The sequence below is a fragment of the Sturnus vulgaris genome, chromosome 22, assembly GCF_052056855.1.
Source record: "Sturnus vulgaris isolate bStuVul1 chromosome 22, bStuVul1.hap1, whole genome shotgun sequence".
In the NCBI taxonomy this organism is placed as follows: domain Eukaryota; kingdom Metazoa; phylum Chordata; class Aves; order Passeriformes; family Sturnidae; genus Sturnus; species Sturnus vulgaris.
This window is the reverse complement of record NC_142264.1, coordinates 9,852,559-9,875,072: the sequence shown is the minus strand read 5'-3', so window position 1 is coordinate 9,875,072 and position 22,514 is coordinate 9,852,559. Positions and strand designations below refer to the sequence as shown.

The following is a 22,514-nucleotide window of genomic DNA, read 5'->3' as shown; positions in this document are numbered from 1 at the left end:
AGTCCATCCACAGAGCTCATGGCTCAGATGGGAGAAGTCATGGGAAGCAGCAAAATTCACCCAGAAAAGGATCCCTTTGGAGAAGCAGTCCAGATCTGGATTCACTCCTTTTGGTCAGGGCCACAGGACTGCATAAAGACATTGGCTCATCACTTCCAGGGTAATTCAGGTTGGAAGGGGCCTCTCTGGTGGTCTCTGGAGTCCAATCCCCTGACCAAAGCACCCAGACCTGGGCACTCACGAGTCCTGAATGCCTGCAGGCCTGGAGATCCAACACCTCTCTGGGCAGTTCAACTTCTGACCAACCTCATGACAGGAAAGTTTTTCTTTTTGTCTCATCCCTATTTCCCCCGTGGGCTCCCAGGGCAGTGCCTGGGCTGGAGGAGGAGCTGTGGCACAGTCAGCTAACTGTACATAAAACAAGCCCATACCCAAAAAGCAACCACACCAACAAGGAACAAGGTGACACTGGGCCCAGGGCCAAGAAGTGGCTCCACCGTAGCAAATAGGATGTGATAGAGCAATTCCCTCATTCCTCTTTAGACCCTAAGGAGCTAAAGGGAGTCTTTTGTACAGCCTGAAATAACCCATTTCCAGTCACCCCTGCCCTGGAAGCCCTCTCTGAGCCCTCAGCTGGACACAAAATGTGTCAGCCAAGGTGCCTGGCCCTGCTCTTTCCTCCCCAGAGGGGTGAGCAGGGGGATGGATGTGAGAAACAGGGAAACCGTGGGCGGCTGAAGAGAGAAGTAGCAAAGTAAAGCAGCAAAGTAAAGGTCATCAGAGCTTGGCCAGCCACCCTTGGACCAATCTCTGAACTCCCTCGAGGCACCACGAGGGAAACCTCAAGCCTTCAGTTCCCCTTCCCAGCCTTGGCCAGTCCCTGCTGTCACAGTGTGACACCAGCCTGGGAAACGGAGCCTGGGGAATGGCAGCCCAAATCCTGAGACATGCACCCAAAAAGGCTGGAAAGGGCCTGAGTGCTCCTGAGGTGCCCCAGGAGATGGAGCTGCCAGGTTAATGCAGGGAGGGCAGGGGTGAGGCTGGCCCTGCACCCCGGGAAGGATGAGCTGGAAGCTCCGTTTGGAGGCACTGGAAGCAACAGGACAGTGGGGTGATCTCCTGCCGCTGGCCAGAAGAAACTTTTGCAGGTAGCAGCCAGAAAACCCCCAAAATGCCTCCAATTGCTGCTGCAGACACTCACCCTCCTGGAGCTTGACACTCTGCAGGTACAGAGGGTTCCTCAGCACGTTGCAGCACCCAGGCTCATCCTCCTTGGTGAAGAGCAGCAGGTCGGAGTAGACAAAGAGAGTCACCTGCAAGCACAGGAGCAGCACAGGAGAAGCTCTAGGGAGTTCATTTCTTGGCACTGGGACAGCCCTGGAAATGTCCCCTGCCCTGGGGAGAGGCAGCAGGGAGCCCAGAAGCCCTTCCCAAGGGGCTGATGGCTGCTGCACCTTCAGATGAGGCTCCCCTCACTTGGCAGCTGCTTCCTGAGACTCGTGGAGTCCTGTGCCAGGAGGGACAAACCTGCCCGACAATTCCACACCACACAAACACACCCTGTCTGCTCCCTGCTGTCACTTCCCACTTACACCAGTTACAAATCAGAGCAGGAGGAGGGAGTAAGTTGCTGACTAATCCCAGTACAGGGCAGAAGTTGCAGCCTGAAAGCAAATCTGATCGCTCTGATCACTCTCACGGAGGAGCTTCTTGCTGTTCTCAGTGAGAAAGGAACGTTTGGTTTTTACAAGAGCAGGACCCACAGAGAGCAGCTGCAGGGGACAAACCTGACACCTCACACCACAGCAGGGGTGGAAAGGAAACACTGGCCCGAGTGTGTGCCCAGAGCTGTGCTCAAGCAGTGTGTCCCAGGGGCTGGAGCTGCTCCAGACCAGTGGGAAAAGTCTTGCCTGAGGTCCCCAGTTAGTTCAGATTAATGGGACCTTTAAAATAAGAAAGAGTTTCTCCACTAGACTGGAGATCCTGGACCCAGAAGCCTCCCAGGGATGAGAAGCTTGGTGCCACAGCTGAGGTCTGAGCCTGTCCTGCCCTCCAGGAGCTGGGGCACGCAGAAAGCCTCAAAGATCACAGAATCATGGAATCACAGAATCTCCTGAGCTGGAGGGACCCACCAGGATCCCCCAGGGCAGCCCCTGTCCCTGCCCAGACCCCCCAACAATCCCAGCCTGTCCATCCCTGGCAGCGCTGTCCAAACGCTCCTGGAGCTCTGGCAGCCTCGGGGCCGTGCCCATTCCCTGGGGAGCCTGGGCAGTGCCCAGCACCCTCTGGGGGAAGAACCTTGCCCTGAGCTCCAGCCTGAGCCTGCCCTGGTCACCAGAGATGCCAGGGAGCGGCTGCAATGTGGCAGGGGCACAGTGGGTGCCAAACCTGCCCAGGCTGAGGGCCCTGGGGTGCCCCCCAAAACCTCCCACAGCAAAGGGAAAGTTTTGCAACTCTGAGGCACAGCAAGGAAGGGTTTGTGGCCTTTCAGCAATGCTTTTGCAAAAGGAAACAACACCCAGAGTCCCAGAGGGGTGGGAGGCAGCACAGAGAGGTGACTCTGCACCCACAGGGACCAAGTCCCAGCTGACAGCACAGTTTGTGTCCGTGCCTGGTGGACATGTCCTGAGGAGAACAAGCTGGGTAAGAGTTTGTTATCACTTGCTGGGGAGTCTCACATCAGGGAAGAGCATCTGGCTCCAAATCCAAAACCAAGGCCTTGCCACAAGATTTCTCCCTGCAGTGCAAATTCATTTCTGTGGGATTCTCAGTAAGTACAAAGCTGCTGGTGGAGCTTTAATTGACAATGAAACCAGGGAGGGGCTGCTCTCTGTGCTATTTGGAAAATCCCTTCCTCTGCTCTCAGCACTCTGCTGGCCTAGTGCCCACAGCCACTCTCTTCATTCTTTCTTATCTTGTTGGTAATTCAAGGAATAACCAGGTAGAAATTGCACTGTAATCTTCATCCCATGCCCACCTTGTGCCAAAAGGTAACTTTTCTGGGATATGTCTGGTGCCATCTCACTTCTCTCAACCCCAAAGAAGAGATACTGAAGGGATTTTGGGAGTTGCAACTCAAAGTGAAGGAGATAAAAGCATGATCAACTAACAGATCAGCAGAAATGGAGGAAAGAAACTAAAAACCTAATACCTGTGGAAGTTTAAAGGGTAGAAAAAGGATTGGGAGCAGCAGGAAAATCACTTCAAAAACAAGCAAGTTTCAATAGGGAATCTTGGAAATGGAATTACATGACCAAATATTTACAGGTGACATTGAGCCTTTACAGGAAGATGGGACAGATTGTATTTGGGATGTAGAAGGTAAAAGCACATCCAGTGTGGGTTCTGTAAGAGCATCTCTGTCAGATGCTGCTTCCAGGAGGACACCTGATCTGGGAGCAGTTGGTAGAGGTCTCTCTGCTCCTCCAGGCTGGAGGAAAAACAAAAGTGTCCTTCCACCTGCAGGGACAGGGACAGAGGAGGGGACAGGGAGAGGGCAGGGACAGAGGCAGAGGCAGCCCAGCAGCACGGGACACATCCCCCACCTGAGAGCTGAGGAGGGGGCTCAGGGATGGCCCCAGGGCAGCAGGGATAAGGGGAGACTGGAGGAGTAACTTGGAGCTCTGGCCTGGGCTGCCATCTCACACGGGTGGGCTGTGACCTGTCTGTAACAGCCCTTGGCAAACAGATCTACCCTGAAAAACCACAGATCTACCCTGAAAAACCACAGGGCTCGTAAAAGCCAGGAGCAAACAAACAACAAACACAACTGGGCTCACCCAGGCAAGTCACAGAATTCACCAGAGTTGCTCCTTGGAGGGTCAAAGGAGCTTTGGGTATTTACCAGAAGTAATTTCCTACCCCAAAATCAGAAATACAAGAGCTGACAGGACAGAAGGACTGTCTGAAGACAGAGGTGGGCACCCTGGGTTATTGCTGGAGTGATGGAGCCACATGGCCAAGGTCACACGGACCTTTTAGGGGGGGTGTGAACAGATTTTACAGGGTGGGAAATGTTCACACAGGCTGAGCCTGATGTCTCCACACTGCTCTGCACCATGGCAAACAGCAAAGCCTCTCCTGCTGAGGGACCAGAGCAGCTACAGGACACAACTGGCAAAGCACTGGCACAGCAGACAGGGCCATGTTCAAGAGTTTCCTGAGGGAAATCAGGAGAAAGTGAAAGCCAAAAGGGAAGGTAGGAGCAATGGGCCAGTGTGCTGCCCAAGAGGGGATAACCCTGCCCTGGGCAGGAGGGAGCCAACATCACACCTTGTAAAGAAAAACGTGGCCACAAAATCACTATGAAAAGGTGCCCAGAAATGCAGCTTTGAAGAGAGAAAGAGGAGAAAGCCTCCTGCTCTACAGAGAAGAGCATAAACCCAGCCAAGCCCATCCATGAGGTTGCAGCACTCCAGAAGGTCCATCCTGAGCTGCCAGAGGGACAGAAAGGAGGGTTGAGAAGGGCAGGAGAGTGGCCCCCACTGAGCAGACACCTGAGGGCTTTGGGAGGCCTGCAGGTCCATTGGAGATGGATGGACAAGGCCAGAGCCCACGTGTGACACCTCGTGTGCTGTCCCCCACTGGCTCCTCTGGCACTCCACTGGCTGGAGGGATTTCAGGAGACCAGAAAAGTGGGAATTGCAGCAAAGTCTAGACAGGATGTGATTAAGGCCTCAATAAGGATTGCCCCAGAGGTAAGGTCAGGGAAAGGACAGACCCTGGCAAGCCTCCAGAGAGAGAGGTTGACTCCTTCAGGAGATGGGAGAAAGTTTGCTCAGGGACAAGGAAAGAGAGAGGAGTCACTTGGCACAACCCTTTACTGGTTTGTACTGGCCAGTGATGGGAAGTGGCTCTGGGCTTCTGCTATTGCCCACCCAGAAACTAAAACAAATGAAGTAGAACTTCCTCTGCAAATCTGTGAAGATTTTTTCACACCATTGTTCACACCAACTGAATTCAACCCCAAATTGTTCTGTGAGAGCCTCTGAAACTACCCCAGAAGAAATGGCACTGGCTAGCAGTGCATGAGTGGGCTCTGCCTCACTCCCAAATTCCAAGGCTTTGCAGACTTTGCACTTGGATGCAAAGTGAAGCCAGCAGCAAATGTGATCAACACATCCAAACTCTGCCAGTTTCAAAGTTGTCTCATCCACAGGGTGCCAAAGTCCTGTTGTGTCCCCAGATTTCCAACAGCTCTCCAATAACATGGCAGAAAAGTTGAAGTAAGAAGAACGAGAGGAATTTGGACAGGACATGTGAGCTGTTTCAAGAACTGAAATTCTGAGAACATCTGTAGCAAGTTCTCTGTCTGGTTCTAGTTCTAGGTTGTGGATTCTCCTTCCCTAGAGACTCTGCAAAGCCATGTGGACACAATCCTGAGTAATTTCAGAGGATCCCTGAACAAGGGGATGGGACTGCATGACCTCCAGTGGTGCCTTTCAGCCTGAACCATTCTGTCATTCTGTGCTTCTCTAACCTGGCACAAAATATCCCTCAACCCCCTCCTCCTGGGTCTGCTGGGCTGTCACTGATGTGCATTTGCCACCCACAGTTTCCTCTCCATGAGCCCAAAGGCAACAGGAGCAACAGTTCATTTCTATCACAGCAGAGTTTTGATATTTAGTTTATCCCACAATAAACTGACCAGAAGTCTTTCCAGGTATCATATCAATATAATTACTGCATAATGAAACATCTCCCTTCTCAATGTAATGAGGTGTCCCTTCCAGTCCCTTCTCAAAGTCACCTCCAGGGCCTAAAGGGGCTCCAGGAGAGCTGGAGAGGGACTGGGGACAAGGGATGGAGGGACAGGACACAGGGAATGGCTCCCACTGCCAGAGGGCAGGGCTGGATGGGATATTGGGCAGGAATTGTTCCCTGGCAGGGTGGGCAGGCCCTGGCACAGGGTGCCCAGAGCAGCTGTGGCTGCCCCTGGATCCCTGGCAGTGCCCAAGGCCAGGTTGGACATTGGGGCTTGGAGCAGCCTGGGACAGTGGGAGGTGTCCCTGCCATGGCAGGGGTGGCACTGGATGGGCTTTAAGGTCCTTCCCAACCCAAAGCATGGTGATTCTATGATTCAATCCTCTGCTGTAAGACAGCAGAAGAGCAGGTTTGGAGAGCTCAGACAATGTGGAAGAGTTTACCTGTGTAGTTCTGTTCCTGCTCTCGAGAAGGAGCAGCTCCTCCGACAGCAGCAGAGTCCGGGCTGGGTTACAAAGATCCAGGGGCTATGTTTGGATGGAAAAAAAAAAAAAAAAAAGAAGGAACAGTCAAACCTTCCAGCAGCAGTGTGGTTTGTGAGATACACTTTCCACCCACCAAACCCACTTTGTCTTCACTTTGAGGTGTAACTCACTGGGGAGAAGCCACCCTGCACTGTGCCCAGAAGGACACAAAGTCTGCAGTCCAGCCAGAGGAGAAAACAAAGCCTTGCACTCACACCTACGTCAGCCCCAGCTGTGAAATGACAAACCCTTGCCTCTGACAGGGGCTCTGTGCACGGGGTGTTATGGGTGTTTGTCAGCAGGAAGCACAACCACAGTGCTGGCACGTCAGGTTCCCACGTCCCTCAGGCACCACTATTTGAACCTGATGGTGCACATCACACCTAAAGCAACTTCTCAGAATTCCTTTCCCTTCCCGTGCCACACCCAGCTGCCCAGGCTGTGCTGGAGACTGGGACAGGTTCAGGTGTCCTGAGTGCAGAACAAACCCTGCACCACCAGCCTGGGACCACCCTTGGGAGCAGCAGGGGATCTGCACAGGGCCCTGCAGATAAGACAGTGCAAAGAGAGAAACCAGCTCCTGCAGTGGCAGATTCCCAGGCACAATCCAAGATGAGTTTTGGGAGTAAGGAGGCAGAAGGTGCCAGTGGTGTTCCTGCCAAAGGCCAACCATGCAGAGCCCAGGTGAACACAAGCTGGGGTCGCCCAGGTGCCATCAGGGAGGAGAGAGGGGATCAAGCACCTGCCCCCAGCTCTAGCCCAGCCCACACTGGCCTCAGGCAGCCCATGGCTCGGGCTGGAGTGGCAGGGGATGTGGAAAATGGTTCCACTCCAGAGGAAGTCACCAGGCTGAGCTGAGGTGACAATGCCACTGCCACTGGAGGACAAAGGGCTCCCCACAGGCTCAGAAAGGAAGGGATTCATCAGCAACCTACTAAAATATATGGAGCAGATGAGATTTTTGGGGGTTCTGGCCATATGAAGGGACAAAATGAAGGACACAGAGAGTTAGAACTACTACCACCAAATTCAGGGCTGTTTTCTTAAAACAGCTCGTGGAACTGCAGAGGCAGAACATTCCCTGCCAAACCATTCCTGCTCTGGATCTTTGTCCTCTGCTCTGGAGCCAGGCTGGGAGAGCTGGGGGTGCTCACCTGGAGAGGAGAAGGATCCAGGGAGAGCTCAGAGCCCCTGGCAGGGCCTGAAGGGGCTCCAGGAGAGCTGGAGAGGGACTGGGGACAAGGGATGGAGGGACAGGACACAGGGAATGGCTCCCACTGCCAGAGGGCAGGGCTGGATGGGATATTGGGAAGAAATCCTTCCCTGTAAGGATAGTGAGGCCCTGGCAGAAGTTGCCCAAATTTTAGTGTGACCACCAGCTAAACTAAAGCCCCTTTGTTTTTTGCACACACTGATAGCACAAAGAACCCTCAAGAAGAACCACACTGCTCTGGAATTCCAAAGGTAGCTCTGAAGCCCAAAAGCTGGGACACCTCCTCCTGACCCAAGCAAGTATGAAGGGCCAGATTTGAAAGCTGAAAAGGAGAAAAAAATGCAACCTAGAATTGCTTGGGCAGGACACAGCTCCCTTTGAGACAGCCCCCAGCACTGTGGCAAGTACAGCCAGCTCCAGAGGAGAGCTGAGGGTGACAGGATCCTGCTGGGGAGGAGATCCTTGGCTGGCCCCAGCCTGGGCACTGATCACATGCCAGGCCCCTCCAGCTGCACTGACCTGCACAAAGATGGGGAACACCAGCACTTTGGGAGCCAGGGTCACGTAGGTGCCGTAGGAATGGGGGATGTGAGGCCTCACTATGGTGCAGTTCTGGTAGTTCCCATAGCTCTTCATGGTCTGCACAGTCTTCATCAGCCTGGATTTCCTGCCAGAGCCTGTGTGGGATTTCCCTTTACAGCCATTCCCTGGATGGACAGAGGAGGCAGAAGGAAACACAGAATGAGGAGGGAGCTCCAGCTCTGCCCACTCCAGCCCAGTCCTGCTTTTCCAGGATGGAAATCCTGGGAAACTGCTGGAGCCAAGTGCTGCAGGGACAGGCATCACTCAGCTATCCAGGTGTCCCAGGGATTCATGAAATAACAGCACTGATTCCATTTTTTCTAATGGGAAACAAGATGACCCTGGGTGTCTTTGCTCCAAAGCCCCTTGCTTGGTGGCCCGAGGACTTCAGTGGGTGCCACAGCAGCACAGACACGGCTGGGAAGGTACAAACAGAACCCCAAGGAGGCCACAGCAAGCTCTGCTTCAGGCCAACACATCCCACCAGGTGCTCTGCCCTCTGATCTGCCCTCCTGAGTCTCCACCTGCAGAGCTCTGTCCCACTCTGGGGTCCCAGCAAAGGAAGGACCTGGAGCTGCTGGAGAGTCCGGGGAGACACCAAGATGCTCCCAGGGCTGGAGCCCCTCTGCTCTGGAGCCAGGCTGGGAGAGCTGGGGGTGCTCACCTGGAGAGGAGAAGGATCCAGGGAGAGCTCAGAGCCCCTGCCAGCTGGAGAGGGACTTCAACATTTTTATCCACACAAGTCCTGCCTGCTCCAGATTCTGGGCATGGAAGTCAGCAAAGTGCAGGAATGTCATGACATGGGGCAGTGGGTTAATCACAGTTCTCAGAAGACACTGAGACTGGAGGTGTCAGAGAAAGAGGCAGAAGTTACAAACCCATTCATGGCTGGGATCAATCCCTGCTGCTGCCAGCAATGATTATTCAGACACTGGGTGTATTTATAAAGGATGATCTCATTGTTCATGAGGCTGGCATCACATCATCCTCTGGTTTTCAGCATTACATTCTGGGGCTGGAAAAGGTCCGAGCAGCCTGACTGGTTTTCAGTCTGTCCCTCTTCCCTGAGGAGAGTTATCCTCACTCAAAGGAGGGATTACAGGAGGCTTTCTCCTGCACATTCCCTCCTCAGCTGCTCGAGCAGAGCCCAGGCCACGTCCTGCTGGACACCAGCGACCTGTGCTCTGCCCCAAAACTCCAGGCAACACATCCAACAGGAACTGAACGGCTTTCTAACCAAAATTTCACATCTTCAAAAGAAACCCCACTGAAAAATCAATGTATTTCCTTCCTCCCTCCTCCTGTAGGTGATGAACTGAGCCAGCTCAGGGCTGCAGACAGAGCTCTCCACTGCGACTGAACACATCCTGGTGAGGAGCTGGAGCTCCTTGTCCCTCACAGGAATGTCTCAGGAACAGGAATGGGCATCCCTCCTGCAGCTCCCTGGGGACCCCCAGCATCCCTCCTGCAGCTCCCTGGGGACCCCCAGCATCCCTCCTGCAGCTCCTTGGGGACCCCCAGCATCCCTCCTGCAGCTCCCTGGGGACCCCCAGCATCCCTCCTGCAGCTCCCTGGGGACCCCCAGCTCCCTCCTTCCCTCCCTGCAGCCACCCTGGAGCCTCTGCTCCCCCCAGAGCAGCTTTTTACTGTCGCACTGTAGTGGATGCCCAGAACCTTCCCAGGCAGGAACGAGCCAAAACACTCCCGACCATGGCCAGGGGCAGATAAGGTCTCGTCCAAAGCAAATACACAAACCTGCCCAGCATTACACATTGCATTAAGTATTAGGAAATAGCACATTTACTCCCAGATAAAGGCAGCAGAGGCAGCCAGTGCCGGGCTGGGAAACCAGCTCGGCTGTTTACTGCTGGCAGGAGCAGCTGCCTCTGCTGGGGGGACCCTCGTGACCCAAGAGGTTGTTTCCACCTCTAAGTGCATTAATCCTGACATTTTCCCTTTTCCCTTTTCCCTGGTTGCACTGCCAGATAACATCGAAGCACAAGACACAGCTCAGCACAGGACAGATAAGATCTGTCTGAGCTGTTCAGGATTTGCTTTTGCTCTTATCCCTAAATCACCTCATTTTATCACAGGAAATAATCACCTGCACAGGTCCTGGCACAGAAACACACCCAAATGTCAGCTCCTGTCACTGGGTGGGCAGCTCTGTGCTGCCACACTTCATCCCTGCTCAGGTTAACTGATACCTTCCTCCCTCTGAACTTAGCATTAAATAATTAAAAACAAATCCATAAAAATCCAAAATTTGTTATGGGAAGAAGCCCAAGCCTTTCAAATCCCACCCCACTGTACGAACAAGTCCCCTGGTGCAGCTCATCTTTTCACAGGCTCCACAAACAGCAGGAAAGAGCTGCAATTATCCACAGAACAAAACATCCCCTGCAGTTGAGAGTGGAAAATTCTCCTGGCTGCAGAGCTCCAGGGCTGGGAGCACCCAAGGCAGGGGGGCCTGGCACCCACAGCTGCCCCCTCCTGCTCCCCAGCACTCCCCCATGGCTCTGCCAGCCCCACTCTTGGCTTTCTCTGGACACTGCCCCACGTCAGGGACAGCACCGAGTTTTCCAGCTGTGCCCTCACCAGCCAGGGAATGCTGAGGGATTCATTCTCCTCCAAGAGCTCAGCTCTCCTCGGGATACACAGCTCATCCTGAGGGCATCCACACAGGCCAGGGTGCAAGTACAGCCTCCCAGAGCTCCCAAATCCACGAGCAGACAAGGGCTATTTCCACATGGACCTGGATTCCTGCAGTGCCCAGCCCTGCCACCACCTCAGCCCACTCTTCCCACAAGTCCAACCATCCCCAGGGAGCTCCAGGCATCCCACACACACCTGCCACAGGTGTGGTTTGTACTGTGAGTTTAAGTTTCAAAGGTTTTTTGAGAAGAGCTGGCCCAGAGACTTTGAGGCAGCCCAGGGCTTGAATATTCCCCAAAGCTGGCTCGAGCAGCTGCAATTCTGCTGGCACTGATGTGAGGCACAGGCACCCTCCATCCTGTGGCACCAAAGGGAGCCTCAGAGCAGGGGCTCGGCTCTCCCAGCAAGGCCTCTGGATGAGGAGGAGCACACATCATGGACATGTGGGGAACCACGATGCTCAGAGCTCTCACACTTCATCTTCTCACCCTGGCCTGGTGGGAAGTCCCCAGCAGCCTCTGTGAGCTCCACAGCCCTTCTCCCATGAGGCTCACCCCATGGCACACTCTGCTTCTGGGTTTGAGTCACAGTGGGAAGATAATCCCTCCCAAAAATCCCTGGGCTGCTCCTGCCCTCAAACCATGAGCTCAGGACAAGGATTTGAAGGTGCCAGGACGAGCAGCTTAGAGCTGGGTGCTCTGAGCAGCATTCCCAGCACAGGCACAACTTACCCACAGCAGTGCTGTCCTCCTGATACACCGGCCTCAGCAGCTGTAAGGGACAGAGGGACACGGTCACCTGCAGCAGGCCTCAGGTACAGGGACAGCTACAAGAGTTAAGGTGCCAAACCCAGCCAAGCCAAAGCACTTCAGAGGGGAAAACACCATTTTTGCAGCAGAAAATGAGAGCAGTGACTTGCAGAGTGGTCTTGTGCAGTGGGAACACTCCCCACGTCCTCCCCATATCCCTGGAGTGAGCCCCGAGGGGATGCAGCAGGGAAATGTTTTAGGAAAAGAGTGAAAGCTCCACCAAGGGACAGAGGTGCGCCTTGTAAAGCCGGCAAATATTTAGAGATGATGCTGGGTAAGACTGAAGCAGGGGCCAGGAGAGGCTGCAGCACAGAGCCCTACCTGGCTGCCAGGGTTCAGAGGAGCCAGGATGATGTAGTTCTGGTCTGCAGCAGAGGGCACCCGGGACAGGGCTGGCAGGGTGTTCTGGCCCCGCTTGCCCAGCTCGGTGTACCTGTCCCAGGTGTGCAGCCCCAGCCCCTCGGTGCCGTCGTACAGGACGTGGCAGCTGCGGCGCTGCTCCGCTCCGCTCTTCTCCCGCTTCTGCGGGGGGCACTGCAGCTCCCAGGAGGATTTGCAGGACGACCTGCGGGCCATGCCCTCGTGTGCTGGCTTCACCTGAGGCACCAGCCTCCACACCAGGAGGATGATCTCCGTGGGACAGTTCCTGGCATGGGAAAGCAGATGGGATGGATGGGGTGGGGAAAATCAGGGCTGGAGCATCCGTGCCCAGGGATGAGCCCTGCAGCCTTTCCTCCCTCCAAAGCATCTGCCCCTCTCTGTGCTCCCCAGGCTCTCCATCCTTCCTTCTCCTCCAGGGAATCCTTTCCCAGTGTCCTGCATCCCTCAGAGCTTTCCCTTTCCCACAGTCACTCAATGTTCCCACTGCCCTGCCCTGGGCTCCCTCAAACCACCTCTCCCAGCCCCGGGGTTTTTGGGGAACACTCACCGGATCTCGTGTGCCAGCTCCACACATTTCCAGTGCTCCACAGGCTGCTCGTTCAGCTGCAGCACCGTGTCCAGTTGCTGCAGACCTGCCTTCTCTGCTGGGCCACCTGAGAGGGACAAATTCCAGTCACCTGCCAGGCAGGAGGAGGAGTGGGAGGGGGAGGAGAAGCCCTGGAGCTTGGAGATACCCAGAGAGCTCCACAGCTTGCACCACTCCCTCCCCCAAACCCCATCAGACACCCACACCCAAAAAATGAAGTGGGGTCAGCCAGTCTGGAGCTTTGCCTTGCAGCACATTCACACACAGCACCAGGATGGAGCCATCAGGGCTCTCTCAGAGCTGCTGCATGAACTTCCCGTGTTTCCTGGGGTGCAGTGGGGAGCAACAGGACACACTGGAGACACCACAGGTCCACAGCAAGAGGATCTGCTCAGGGAACTGAGGATTCCCACAATCCTGCTCCCCTCTGACCTGTTTTCCCCCCAAATGATTTCCAAAGGTGACCCAACCAGACAGGCAGTTCTCAGGCTGGACAGAGAAAGGAACAAAATCTCTGCCAATTACTGCAAAATAGTGATACAGTGCTAACCCAGAGGCCTCTGACCTCATTAGAGGCAAAAGAGAATTCATTTAATGAAGCTTCTTGGAGGTACCCAGAGTCCTGCAAGGTGTGGGAGCTCCAGAATCACAACCAGCTCTGGGAAGTAAAAAAGGAGCAATAATTCCTTCAAATCTAGAGGAATAAAAAGGATGCATTCTCTTACCAGAGTCCACTGCCTGCACACGGACTGGGGAGTCGCAGCAGATTGTGAAGCCAAAGCCATCAGTGCCCCGAGGGATGGTGATCTGCAGGGACACACAGGAGCCTGTCAGCTGGGACAGCAGCCTCTGTGTGTGACCATGGCCCTCACTCCCACACTGCCCCACACCTCTGGAAATGTTTTAGAGATGGGGAAGGGCTGTCACTGTGACCCCCATGGATAAAGGGTGCTAAAGGGCAGTGCCAGTTCCAGCCAAGGGTCTCTGGAATGCCACAAAAGGAACGTTTATTTATAACACACACTCTGCTCTCAATTCTTCCAAGTGTAAGGAAAGGTCTGAGAAGCCATTGGAAAGAAAAACCTGGCAGTCTGGCCCTGACACTGACTTCTCTAGGCAAATCACTTAAACATTTCATTTCCTGTTGGAGAATACAGAAATAGCAGCACTCCCCTGCTCTGGAGGGAGCTGCGAGCTCAGCACGCTGCTGTCCTCCAGACATCTGTGTGCATCACCCCCTTCCCTGGGCTGAGTGTGTTTTCCCCTGCTGAGTTTGGAGAGGACGGATGCTGGGTTCATTTAGGCTCATTTCTCCTCCTGATTCGAGGGGCATTGAGCTTATTAATAAAATGATGCTTATTTTTTGATGTTGGCTTCCAGCAGCAGCTCAGTGTGACAGATCCTGTAAATACCTGATTAGCCCCCAAGACATTAGTCAAGATGCTTGTTTTACTGACAGAGAGAAGAAAATTAAAAATCCAGCATCTGACCTGTATTATTTTGAGAACAAACAGGCAGAAGGAAGATGAATTCAGCAGAAGGAGGTGATATGGTTCCTCACTCCTTTACCATGGGAGGGCAACGGCAGCGAGATTTCATTTCCCTGCACCTTGTCCCTGCGTGATTGCTCAGCATAAAATCAGGCTTCAAAAGAGAAACTGGCTTGCCCTGGCAGGATCAAAACACAGTTCCAGTCCCACTACACTGACTAGTTTTCTCTCTGGAGTTTGCTGGTTCCTCAAAGAGGTGGCTCTGCATCTTTGAATGAACCTCAGAGTTGGAGTCCATGGTCCCTTCCAGCCCAAGATATTCCATATCCTAGGAAATCCTATCCATTTCATCTCCAGCACCAAGCACACCTCAGGAGCCAGCTCAGCATCTCTCCCACCACGGAGACTCCAGAGGCACTTCCCAGCCCAAGGTTTTCCCTTGTGCGAGGTCTCCTTTTCCCTGAGCTGGCTGCCCTTGTGCCACTGCAGCTCCTCCCTGCTGAAACTCCTCAGCTCCCACCACCATGGCCATCACATGCAGTGATTGCCCATTTTTTGTCATTTTTTGCCCATTTTTGCTGCCATGCACAGAACTAGAGAGCTATGAGCATCTGCCATGAGCTGGGAGGTGGATGGGGAGGCTTGCTGTACCCAAAGTTTGCCAAAAAACACAGAGGAAATTTTTAAAATAAAGACTTGAGGAGGTCTAAGAGACAAAGCAGAGTCAGTTGTTATTCAGCCAAGGCAGAGCAACTTTCCTGCACGAGATGATCACCACAGCCCTGGCAAGAAGGGGGCAGTTTGGTTTGGAATTCTGCTGCTTTTGTAATTCCCAATATTTGCTGTCCCCCACAGCAGCTTTGGAATAACCTGAACAATGAGCTTAGGAGCACAGGGAGAAGCTGACTCTGAGCTGGGAGTCCCAATCCAGAGTGAATATTTCTATGAAATGCAGAAGACTGGGACCTGCACATGGAAAAGCAGCACCTGGCATTGTGCACTGGGAGAACTGGAACCAGCACAGCGAACTACTCCTCAGGAAACAAGCACTATCAGCTCCCAAAAACACTAAAAGCATTTTAAAAGAGACAGTAGCAGCCTGCTGTGCCTGCTTCTTCTCTAATAAGAGGGAAATTAAGACAACGCCTTGCAGCTTAACACTGTTACCATCAGCATGCTACCTGCAAGTTGTACAGTAAATATATTTTTTATATTTACATCTATTTATATATCTTAATAATTTATATATATTTTAAAAGCACCCCTCTCTGCCCATTTCTCCACTGCAGCCACAGGCACCGATGTGAAGCTGCTTTCCTTCCATCCTCACTATAATTTAAAAATTGCAACGATACCGAGTCGATGCCTCACAAGCAGCACCCACGGAGCCCAGGCACGGCAAGAGAACTCCCAGAGAGCCAGAAATGCACGCGAGGTTTGCAGCCTGGCCCAGGCTCGTGCCAGGGCAGATACACACCTGCCTGTACCTCCGCTCCGAGCACACCTTGCAGAGTCCATTGAAGCGGTTCATGGCTGGCACCCCATGAAAACCCCGCAGCTCCCGCAGCGATCCCGGGCTCCTCGCGGCGCACGAGCCGCGCTGGAAGGAGCCCCAGTCAAAGTGGCATGACCGCCCATGGGAACCCAGCTCCAGAGAAGAATGGCAGGAAGCCACCTTTCACCTCCCCGGCCCCTGCGAGCGCTGTATGCCGCTCCACGATAAGCCAGAGGCTTCCTGAAAACCCTCTCTGACGAGGAAGGGAGAGAGTTTGATATTAAAATTCCTGTCAACTCTTTAGTATTCCCTAGTCCCAGCTCTGTTGATGTGGCTTTTGTTCCCGTGGCATTCTTCAGGCGCACGGAGCGCTTTGTTATTGCGACGTTCTCACAAACACTTGGAGGATGTTTGAGCGGCGTTTCACAGGCACTGGCTGTGAGAGCCTTGCCCCATGAAAGACACAACTCCACGCTCATAAAAAAAAAATCAGAGGTTTGGGTTTATAGAAGCAAAAAAAAAAAATTAGAAACAAAAAGCAGAGTTTGTTTTTGAAAGCACAGACACAGAGGATATGCACGTCCTGGTGCTTTATGCTCTGAAGTCACCAAGGGGGGAGCATCGAGGTCAACTGAGCTGCATCCATGGTGGAATTTGGGAATTAAAGGCCAAGAGGAACTCTGACCACAGCCAGCAAGGCTCAGCTGCCCCACTGCCAGAGTTGGACACAACTCCTTGGAGAGGGGGTTCCAAGTGAGAGGAAAACACCTTCCACACTCCTACAGGATAATGACAAAGGAGGGAAGGCTGGGGGGAACCCAAAATCCAGGTTCTCTTACACAGTAGCTGGGGTGGCAGGGCCAGGGAGGCCAGGGAGGGAGCTGAGGAGCCTCAGCATTCCCAGGGGAACCTCGGCGGCAGAGCCACCAGAGCACTGTCCTGAGCAGCCAGGCTGGAGATGGGGCTGGAGATGGGGCTGGGGCTGGAGGAGGAGCAGCCTTCCTTCCCAGCCACCACCTTTCAAGTCAGTGGCGACTGCCGGAGAGGAAGGGAGGAGAGGGGCGCTGGCTTTGTTTGTCTTGCTCAGCCCTGCGCTGTAAAACAAATAACTGCAAATGCAGCTGAGGGAAGCAGAGGGCGGAATTCGGCACAGATAAATCACGGGGCCACCCGAGCCCCGTTTCCGATGCAAACCATGTGTTTGTGTTCCCATTTCCCATCCTTGCCTCTCCTATAAATCACCCAGGCTCCACCATGGGCCTTTCTCTTCCCAGAGCACACGGTCCTGGAAGGAGGAGAGGAGCAGACGTGGCCAAGGAGCCACAGAGCAGGGCAGGGGCTGATGCTCTGATGTGGGACAGGAGCCTGCCAGCCCCAGCCCTGCCATCCCAGTGCTGCTGCTTTGTCTGGAGTGGGAATACACTGGAAAAACAGGAGGTCCCTGAGGAAATGGGGGTTAGCACCCAAATCACCCCCCTCTACCAACTGGGGCCTGACTGGGGTAACAAATTGAGACAGCCATGGTGTGACAGGGAGGTGACAGCTCCTCACCTCAGCATCACCTCACTAAAACACTGTCCCTTGGCTCATCTGCAGACCCCTCAGGCAGGCACCCGACCCCACAGGTCACACCCTGTCACACCCTGTCACACCCACCTTCAGCTGCTGCAGGGTCCCAGCGTCCTGCCTCTCCTGGGCTGCACTTGGGCTTCCTGGCTTGACTTCTGAAATTATTTCAAAAAGAATTTTTAGAAAGGAAAAGGCCCCATGAGTGTGACAGCACATCTGACAACCCCACACTGCACATGAGGCCTTTACAAGTCATGGGCACATCCCCTGCAGGCAGCAGTGAGGGTGGCTGCACACCTGAGACAAGGTGACACTGCTGCCCCACCTGCCCCGTGCCAGCCCCTGCTCCTCCACACTCTGCAGCCACCTTGGCAGGAGAAAAAGCTCCCAACCATCCAGCACAGACCCCAGGGGCAAAGAGAGTGTGGCCACAGCAATGTCTGAGAGGCAGAAGGCAGCATGAGGACAAGCCAAGCAAGAGGGACAGATGTGGCTGCAGGGTCGGGGTCCCCACAGAGCCCCAGAAGTGAGGCTGAAGGGGAGAGCAGGGACTGCTGAACCGGTCAGGATCTCCACCCCACAGGATTTTGGGATCCCAGTGCCCACTGAGCACCACAGGACTGAGCAGTGCCCGTGGGGCACAGGCTGCAGTGGGGCTGGGGCTGCTCCACACACAGGCTCAGACACAGCAGTGACTCCTCTCCCAAGCCTTGCCAACACCCCCCGGGATATTCCCGTGGTGGGACACACCTGTGCTCTGCTTCAGCCTCCTCATGGCCACCTTCAGGTGCTTGGTCCTGCCCAGGTCCTCCCCGAGGAGGTAATACCAGCCACTGATGTCCTGTGGGGAGGGAAGCAGCCGTGCATGCAGGGGGAGATGCTCAGCCCCATTTCACCCAGCCAGGGCTGGAGCTGCCCCAGTTACAGCACCCAGAGGTGCCCACACCTGCTCACACACACACAGAGTACTTCTCCCAGCAACAGCTAAAATTCCATCCTCCCTGAAAGGGGGGGATGAGAAACACTGAAGCAACAAGATTCCAGGTTTTTAGAGGGATATCCAGCAGTGTCATGCAGCAGCCAGGGGACAGAATCTCATCTCAGCCTTGCTGAGGTCCCACGAGCACCACACTGTTTTAAAAAAGCTGCACCTCACCTGTCCAAATTTCAGAGGAGGCCATGCTTAAGCCACCTCTCACCCACCTCTCAGGCCACTGCCACCAACAGCTCCTTTTTAGTCTGCTGCTATGAAGAAAATGTCCACACCTCAGGTGTGGAAATTAAAAATATCAAGGAGCATCTGGACAATGCTCTCAGGCACCAGGTGGGATTGTCTGTGCAGGAGTTGGACTTAATGCTTCCTGTGAGTCCTTTCCAGCTCAGGATATTCTGTAATTCTGTGAGCTCAGGGGATGTATTAACACCTCCATGAAACCCCTCCAGCTTGGTGAGACATTCTGGTGCCCAGGGACAGAATCCCTCCCCGGTGGGCACTGGGATGAAGCATTCCCATGGAATGCCGTGCAGAGGAAGGCAGAGCCAGCTGTACTAACAGCAGCAGCCAGGCTGGGGCAGCAGCACTGTGACCAAACCCACGGCAACAGGGACAGCGATTCTGGCACGGAATTCCTGCAGGAACTGCCAGAAAACCTCTGTGTGTGCCCTCTGCCCATAGCACACGGCTGGGATCAGGCAGGCTCCTGAATGTGTCCCACTATCACACGTGTCAGATGTGACCCATGCCAGGCTGGCCCCATGTCCTGTGTCCCCCCCCTGCAAACTGGGCAGCCAGCATGTGCTGGGGACATCCCTGTGCACCCCCAATGGCTGCCACTCTGTGCCCAAGGCAGTGACATCCCCTGTGCCCTCTCTGACAGCCTCCATCTCCAGCCACCACACGGACTCCAGTCTCACACTGGCCATGCATACTGGGAATGGGAGCAGGGAGCTCCCCAGGTCCCTTCTCCCATGGTGGGAAAAGCCTGTTTTCATCCCCCCACCAATCCCAGAGACCCCAGAGGGCCACACCCCAGCCCCACACCCTGCACTGGGACACTGGTACCTTGTCCAGGGACAGGAGGGACTTCACACCAAAGCTCATGCAGCCGATGAGTTCACTCTGCCTGCAGGACAGCCAGAGCCCAGGGACTGTCAGCACACGCCTGTTGAAGCACCAGATCCCCCCTTGCACCCCTTTTCAGGGAGCCCCCGACCATCCCTGCCCATGCTGGGTGCCAGGCAGTGCCCAGGACGTGCCCCTGCCCCGTGGTTTGAGCAGGCACGGGGTGAGCACAGGGCTCAGCTGCAGCAGGGCAAGGAGGAGCTGGGCTGGAGCACCCTGCTCACCTCCAGCCCGCCTGGTGCTGCCAGGAGCTTGGCCAAGGAGGCAGGGGACACCACTTGGTGTCCCTGCATCCCAGCCCACTGCAGCCCCACCCAGCTTTGGCCAACACTGCAGGGGTTTAAATGCTGGCCCAGCTGATGGCTACCAAGCAGCAGCGATGGCAACAGAGTGCCAAGGGCAGGGTTTCCTACCCATGGTGCTCACCAGCACTGGCTGCCCACGAGTGTGAGCCCAGCTGGGACATCCCTGGCCCAAGCCCTTGAGCAGAGCAGCCCTGAGGTCAGGGCCAGCCCTCGGGGCCCAGGGCCATGGGGGAGCTCACATGGGGTCACCAGAGCAGGAGGCAGGGTCCCAACAGCCCCATCTGAAAAGGATCCTATGACAGCTGGCAGCCCCTTACCTGGAATTCCTCTCTCTGTTCCAGACTGTGACCAGGAGACGCTTCTGCTCATCCTCCTCTTGCACTGGGCTGTAACAAGGAGAGGGCACAGCCCATCAGCCTCCCCAGCAGTGCTCAGCAAGGGCTGCCCTCACAGCCACAGACTCCTCAACCTCCTCACAGCCTCCAGTCTCTGCACAGAGCACTCCCCAAAGAGCAACCTGCTCATTCCTGACAGACACCTGCAAGGGAATGTGACCTCTCCTGGGCAGGTGTGGGGACACCACTCATGCAGTTTCAGGGGGAAACCAGGACTCCACACAGCCAGCATCATAGGGTAAATGCAAGGAACAAGCCACAGTTCATGCTCTGAATGCACCACCCTGTGCCAAATCAACCTCTGCATGGGTCAGAGGGCTGGCACAGCCTCCACAGCAGTGACAAGCTCTACTCAAACTCTAAGTCAGGCAGCTCCTTTCCCATGCAGAGACATGCTGGAGCTGTAGGAAACCCTTTTACCTTCCTCATTCACACTATTGCAGGTGCCAGGTCTAAGAAATGAAATGTGTTTGTCCAACTTCTGCCCAGCAAGAAAGTCAGAGTATGCAGCAGCAGTGCTACCATGCTGTGTGTGCTGACAGCTCTGCAGAGCTCTGCCCAAAAGTTCAAGGCACTTCAGCTACAAAAACCAGCAGAATAATGTCTGTCACTCCTCATCTCAGCAGCAGAGCTGCTCAGGCGTGCTGAGTGTTTATTAGAGAACACAAAGCAAAACCAACCACAGAATCTTGGCGTGGGGAGGGACAGCAGGCACAGGGTCCCCACTGCTCTGTGTGACACGGTGCTGAGGGCTGGCCCAGAGCTGCCTCTGCCCTGCCATACTCACAACACAAAGTGCTCGTGGAACACAGGATTTTTGCTGTCTGGCACAGTCTTCGTCTTTTGCCTGCACTTGCAGTCCGCATCGGGCACAATGGACATCTTTGGGAGGAAAACAAGCAGTGTTTAACATTCCCAGAGCACACACCAGCCCCAGCTGCCACGGCAGGAGCCTGGCACAGGCACTGTAGGGATGGCTGAGCACAAAGATCCTGCAGAGCCCGTGTGCTCACGGCTGGCTGGGATCACTTCACCCTTCTGCCTGTCGGTAATTGCATTACACAACTGCTCGGGGCAGGGGCGGGAGGGAAAAGAGCAGAAGAATCAAGGAATTATGTACATAAGTGTAGCTGGCTGGGGTCTGACTCACAGCCCCTCTCAGGGAAGTTGCTCCCTGCACTGTGCACATCCCAGCAGGACCTCACCCTGTGCCAGCAAACATCCCACCAGGCTTTGGGCACCCACTGGGACATTAATTCTTGCAATTAATGGTTGGCACAGCCCTCAGCAAGGTCCTGTCCTCCCCTTTTCTACTTCATGCAGACACTGCCAACAAAACCCATGAGCTGCCCAGTGCTGGGTCAGAGCCCAGCCAGCTCCCTGCGTGCTGGGGATGCTCTTCCAGGGCAGGATGGAGAAGGAAAGGGAAGATACAAACAGTGCAGAGCAAGCTTGGAGGAGCCAACCACAAAATTCTCCCAAAAAAGCACAAAGCTCCTTGAGCAAAGCCCTAGAAGAACCCACCTTCACGTAGGAGTTGCACACATGGTGCTCTGTTCCCATCAGACCTTTTGCTTCCATGACTGGAAAGGAAATGAAGTGGTCACATCCCAGAGCAGCAGGGAAGGCATCTTTCAACCCCACACTGCTCTGCTAAACAGGGTGATCCCTCCTTGTGGGGCAGAACCCGCTCAGACAGGGGCAAGGGTTTGTTGTACTTTCCCTTTAACACACCCGTGCTATAAATACAGCCTGGGGGTGAGGTGGGTGGCACAGGCAGCTCAGCATCCCATGGCAAATTGCATTCCCTGTGCCTGACTTCCCCCAGCCCCGCTCTGCATTCTCTGAAGACAAACGGATCATCCAGTGAAATATTAATGGCATCCTGACATCAGTGAAATATCAATGACATCCTGACACTGCCCCAGTGCTGCTCGGCCCTGCTGCAGGGACCCTGCTTGGCCCTGGGGCCAGGCATGTGCCAGGGATGTGCCAGGGATGTGCCAGGGATGTGCCAGGGATGTGCCAGGGATGTGCCAGGGATATGCCAGGGATATGCCAGGGATGTGCCAGGGATGTGCCAGGGACCGTCACTCACACCCAGCTCACGCTGGGGCTGCTCCAGATGGAGGGATTTGGGGTAAAGCCTGTGTCAGACTCTCAGACAGGTGTTTCCCCAAATAAAGAGATAATTCTGACACTCCCACCATCAAAACACTCATTAAAGAAATATTGCTGGAGTTAAAACCTGCAGCATTTGGAGGTAACAGAAAAGTTTGGAAATTCTGGCCAATGTGGCAAATTGGCTTTGGCAGAGACAAAGCATTTCAGGCTTTCCTTTCCAAATTGCATTTGCCTTTTTTCTCTGCATATGGAATAAAAGAAAAGCAATTTATACACATGGGTGCAAACACAGCGTTCACCCTGAAATGAAGGTGTCTGGAAATTTCAGTTTGGTCTCTTAATCAAAGAGCTCCCAATTGTGCCACTGCACCACAGAGTAGTTCCCAGCTCCAAAGTCGTTCCCAACAGCTGCCACAAAGCTCCAAACAGCTTCAAGGAGGAGCAGGAAGTGCTGTCCCCCCGCCTCCAGCCCCTGTGGCTCTGGGGACAGTTTGGGATGTGCCAGGGTCACACTCACCATGCAGCACCAGCGTCCGGCCCTGCACCTCGATGGACAGCTTC

At 54.5% G+C, this 22,514-nt stretch overlaps 1 protein-coding gene across 2 annotated transcripts in view; it reads right to left on the bottom strand.

The window, feature by feature from the left end:
• RGS3 (regulator of G protein signaling 3) overlaps window positions 1-21,425 on the bottom strand; it is a 63,297-nt gene extending 41,872 nt beyond the window's left edge. The window contains exons 1-13 of one of the 2 annotated variants that reach the window (XM_088177459.1): window positions 21,354-21,425; window positions 20,617-20,711; window positions 19,752-19,820; window positions 19,070-19,130; window positions 17,758-17,848; window positions 17,095-17,162; window positions 13,179-13,260; window positions 12,415-12,520; window positions 11,808-12,132; window positions 11,409-11,448; window positions 7,960-8,147; window positions 6,147-6,230; window positions 1,202-1,313 (exon numbers count right to left, since the gene is read on the bottom strand). In XM_088177459.1, the coding sequence (XP_088033585.1) occupies window positions 1,202-1,313; window positions 6,147-6,230; window positions 7,960-8,147; window positions 11,409-11,448; window positions 11,808-12,132; window positions 12,415-12,520; window positions 13,179-13,260; window positions 17,095-17,162; window positions 17,758-17,848; window positions 19,070-19,130; window positions 19,752-19,820; window positions 20,617-20,711; window positions 21,354-21,410 (1,378 nt within the window). In that variant the 5' untranslated portion in view covers window positions 21,411-21,425. Of the gene's footprint in view, window positions 1-1,201; window positions 1,314-6,146; window positions 6,231-7,959; window positions 8,148-11,408; window positions 11,449-11,807; window positions 12,133-12,414; window positions 12,521-13,178; window positions 13,261-15,420; window positions 15,568-17,094; window positions 17,163-17,757; window positions 17,849-19,069; window positions 19,131-19,751; window positions 19,821-20,616; window positions 20,712-21,353 lie in introns of those variants that run through there. The other variant, XM_014881052.2, reaches the window with a different exon arrangement.
• Window positions 21,426-22,514: the final 1,089 nt, after the last annotated feature.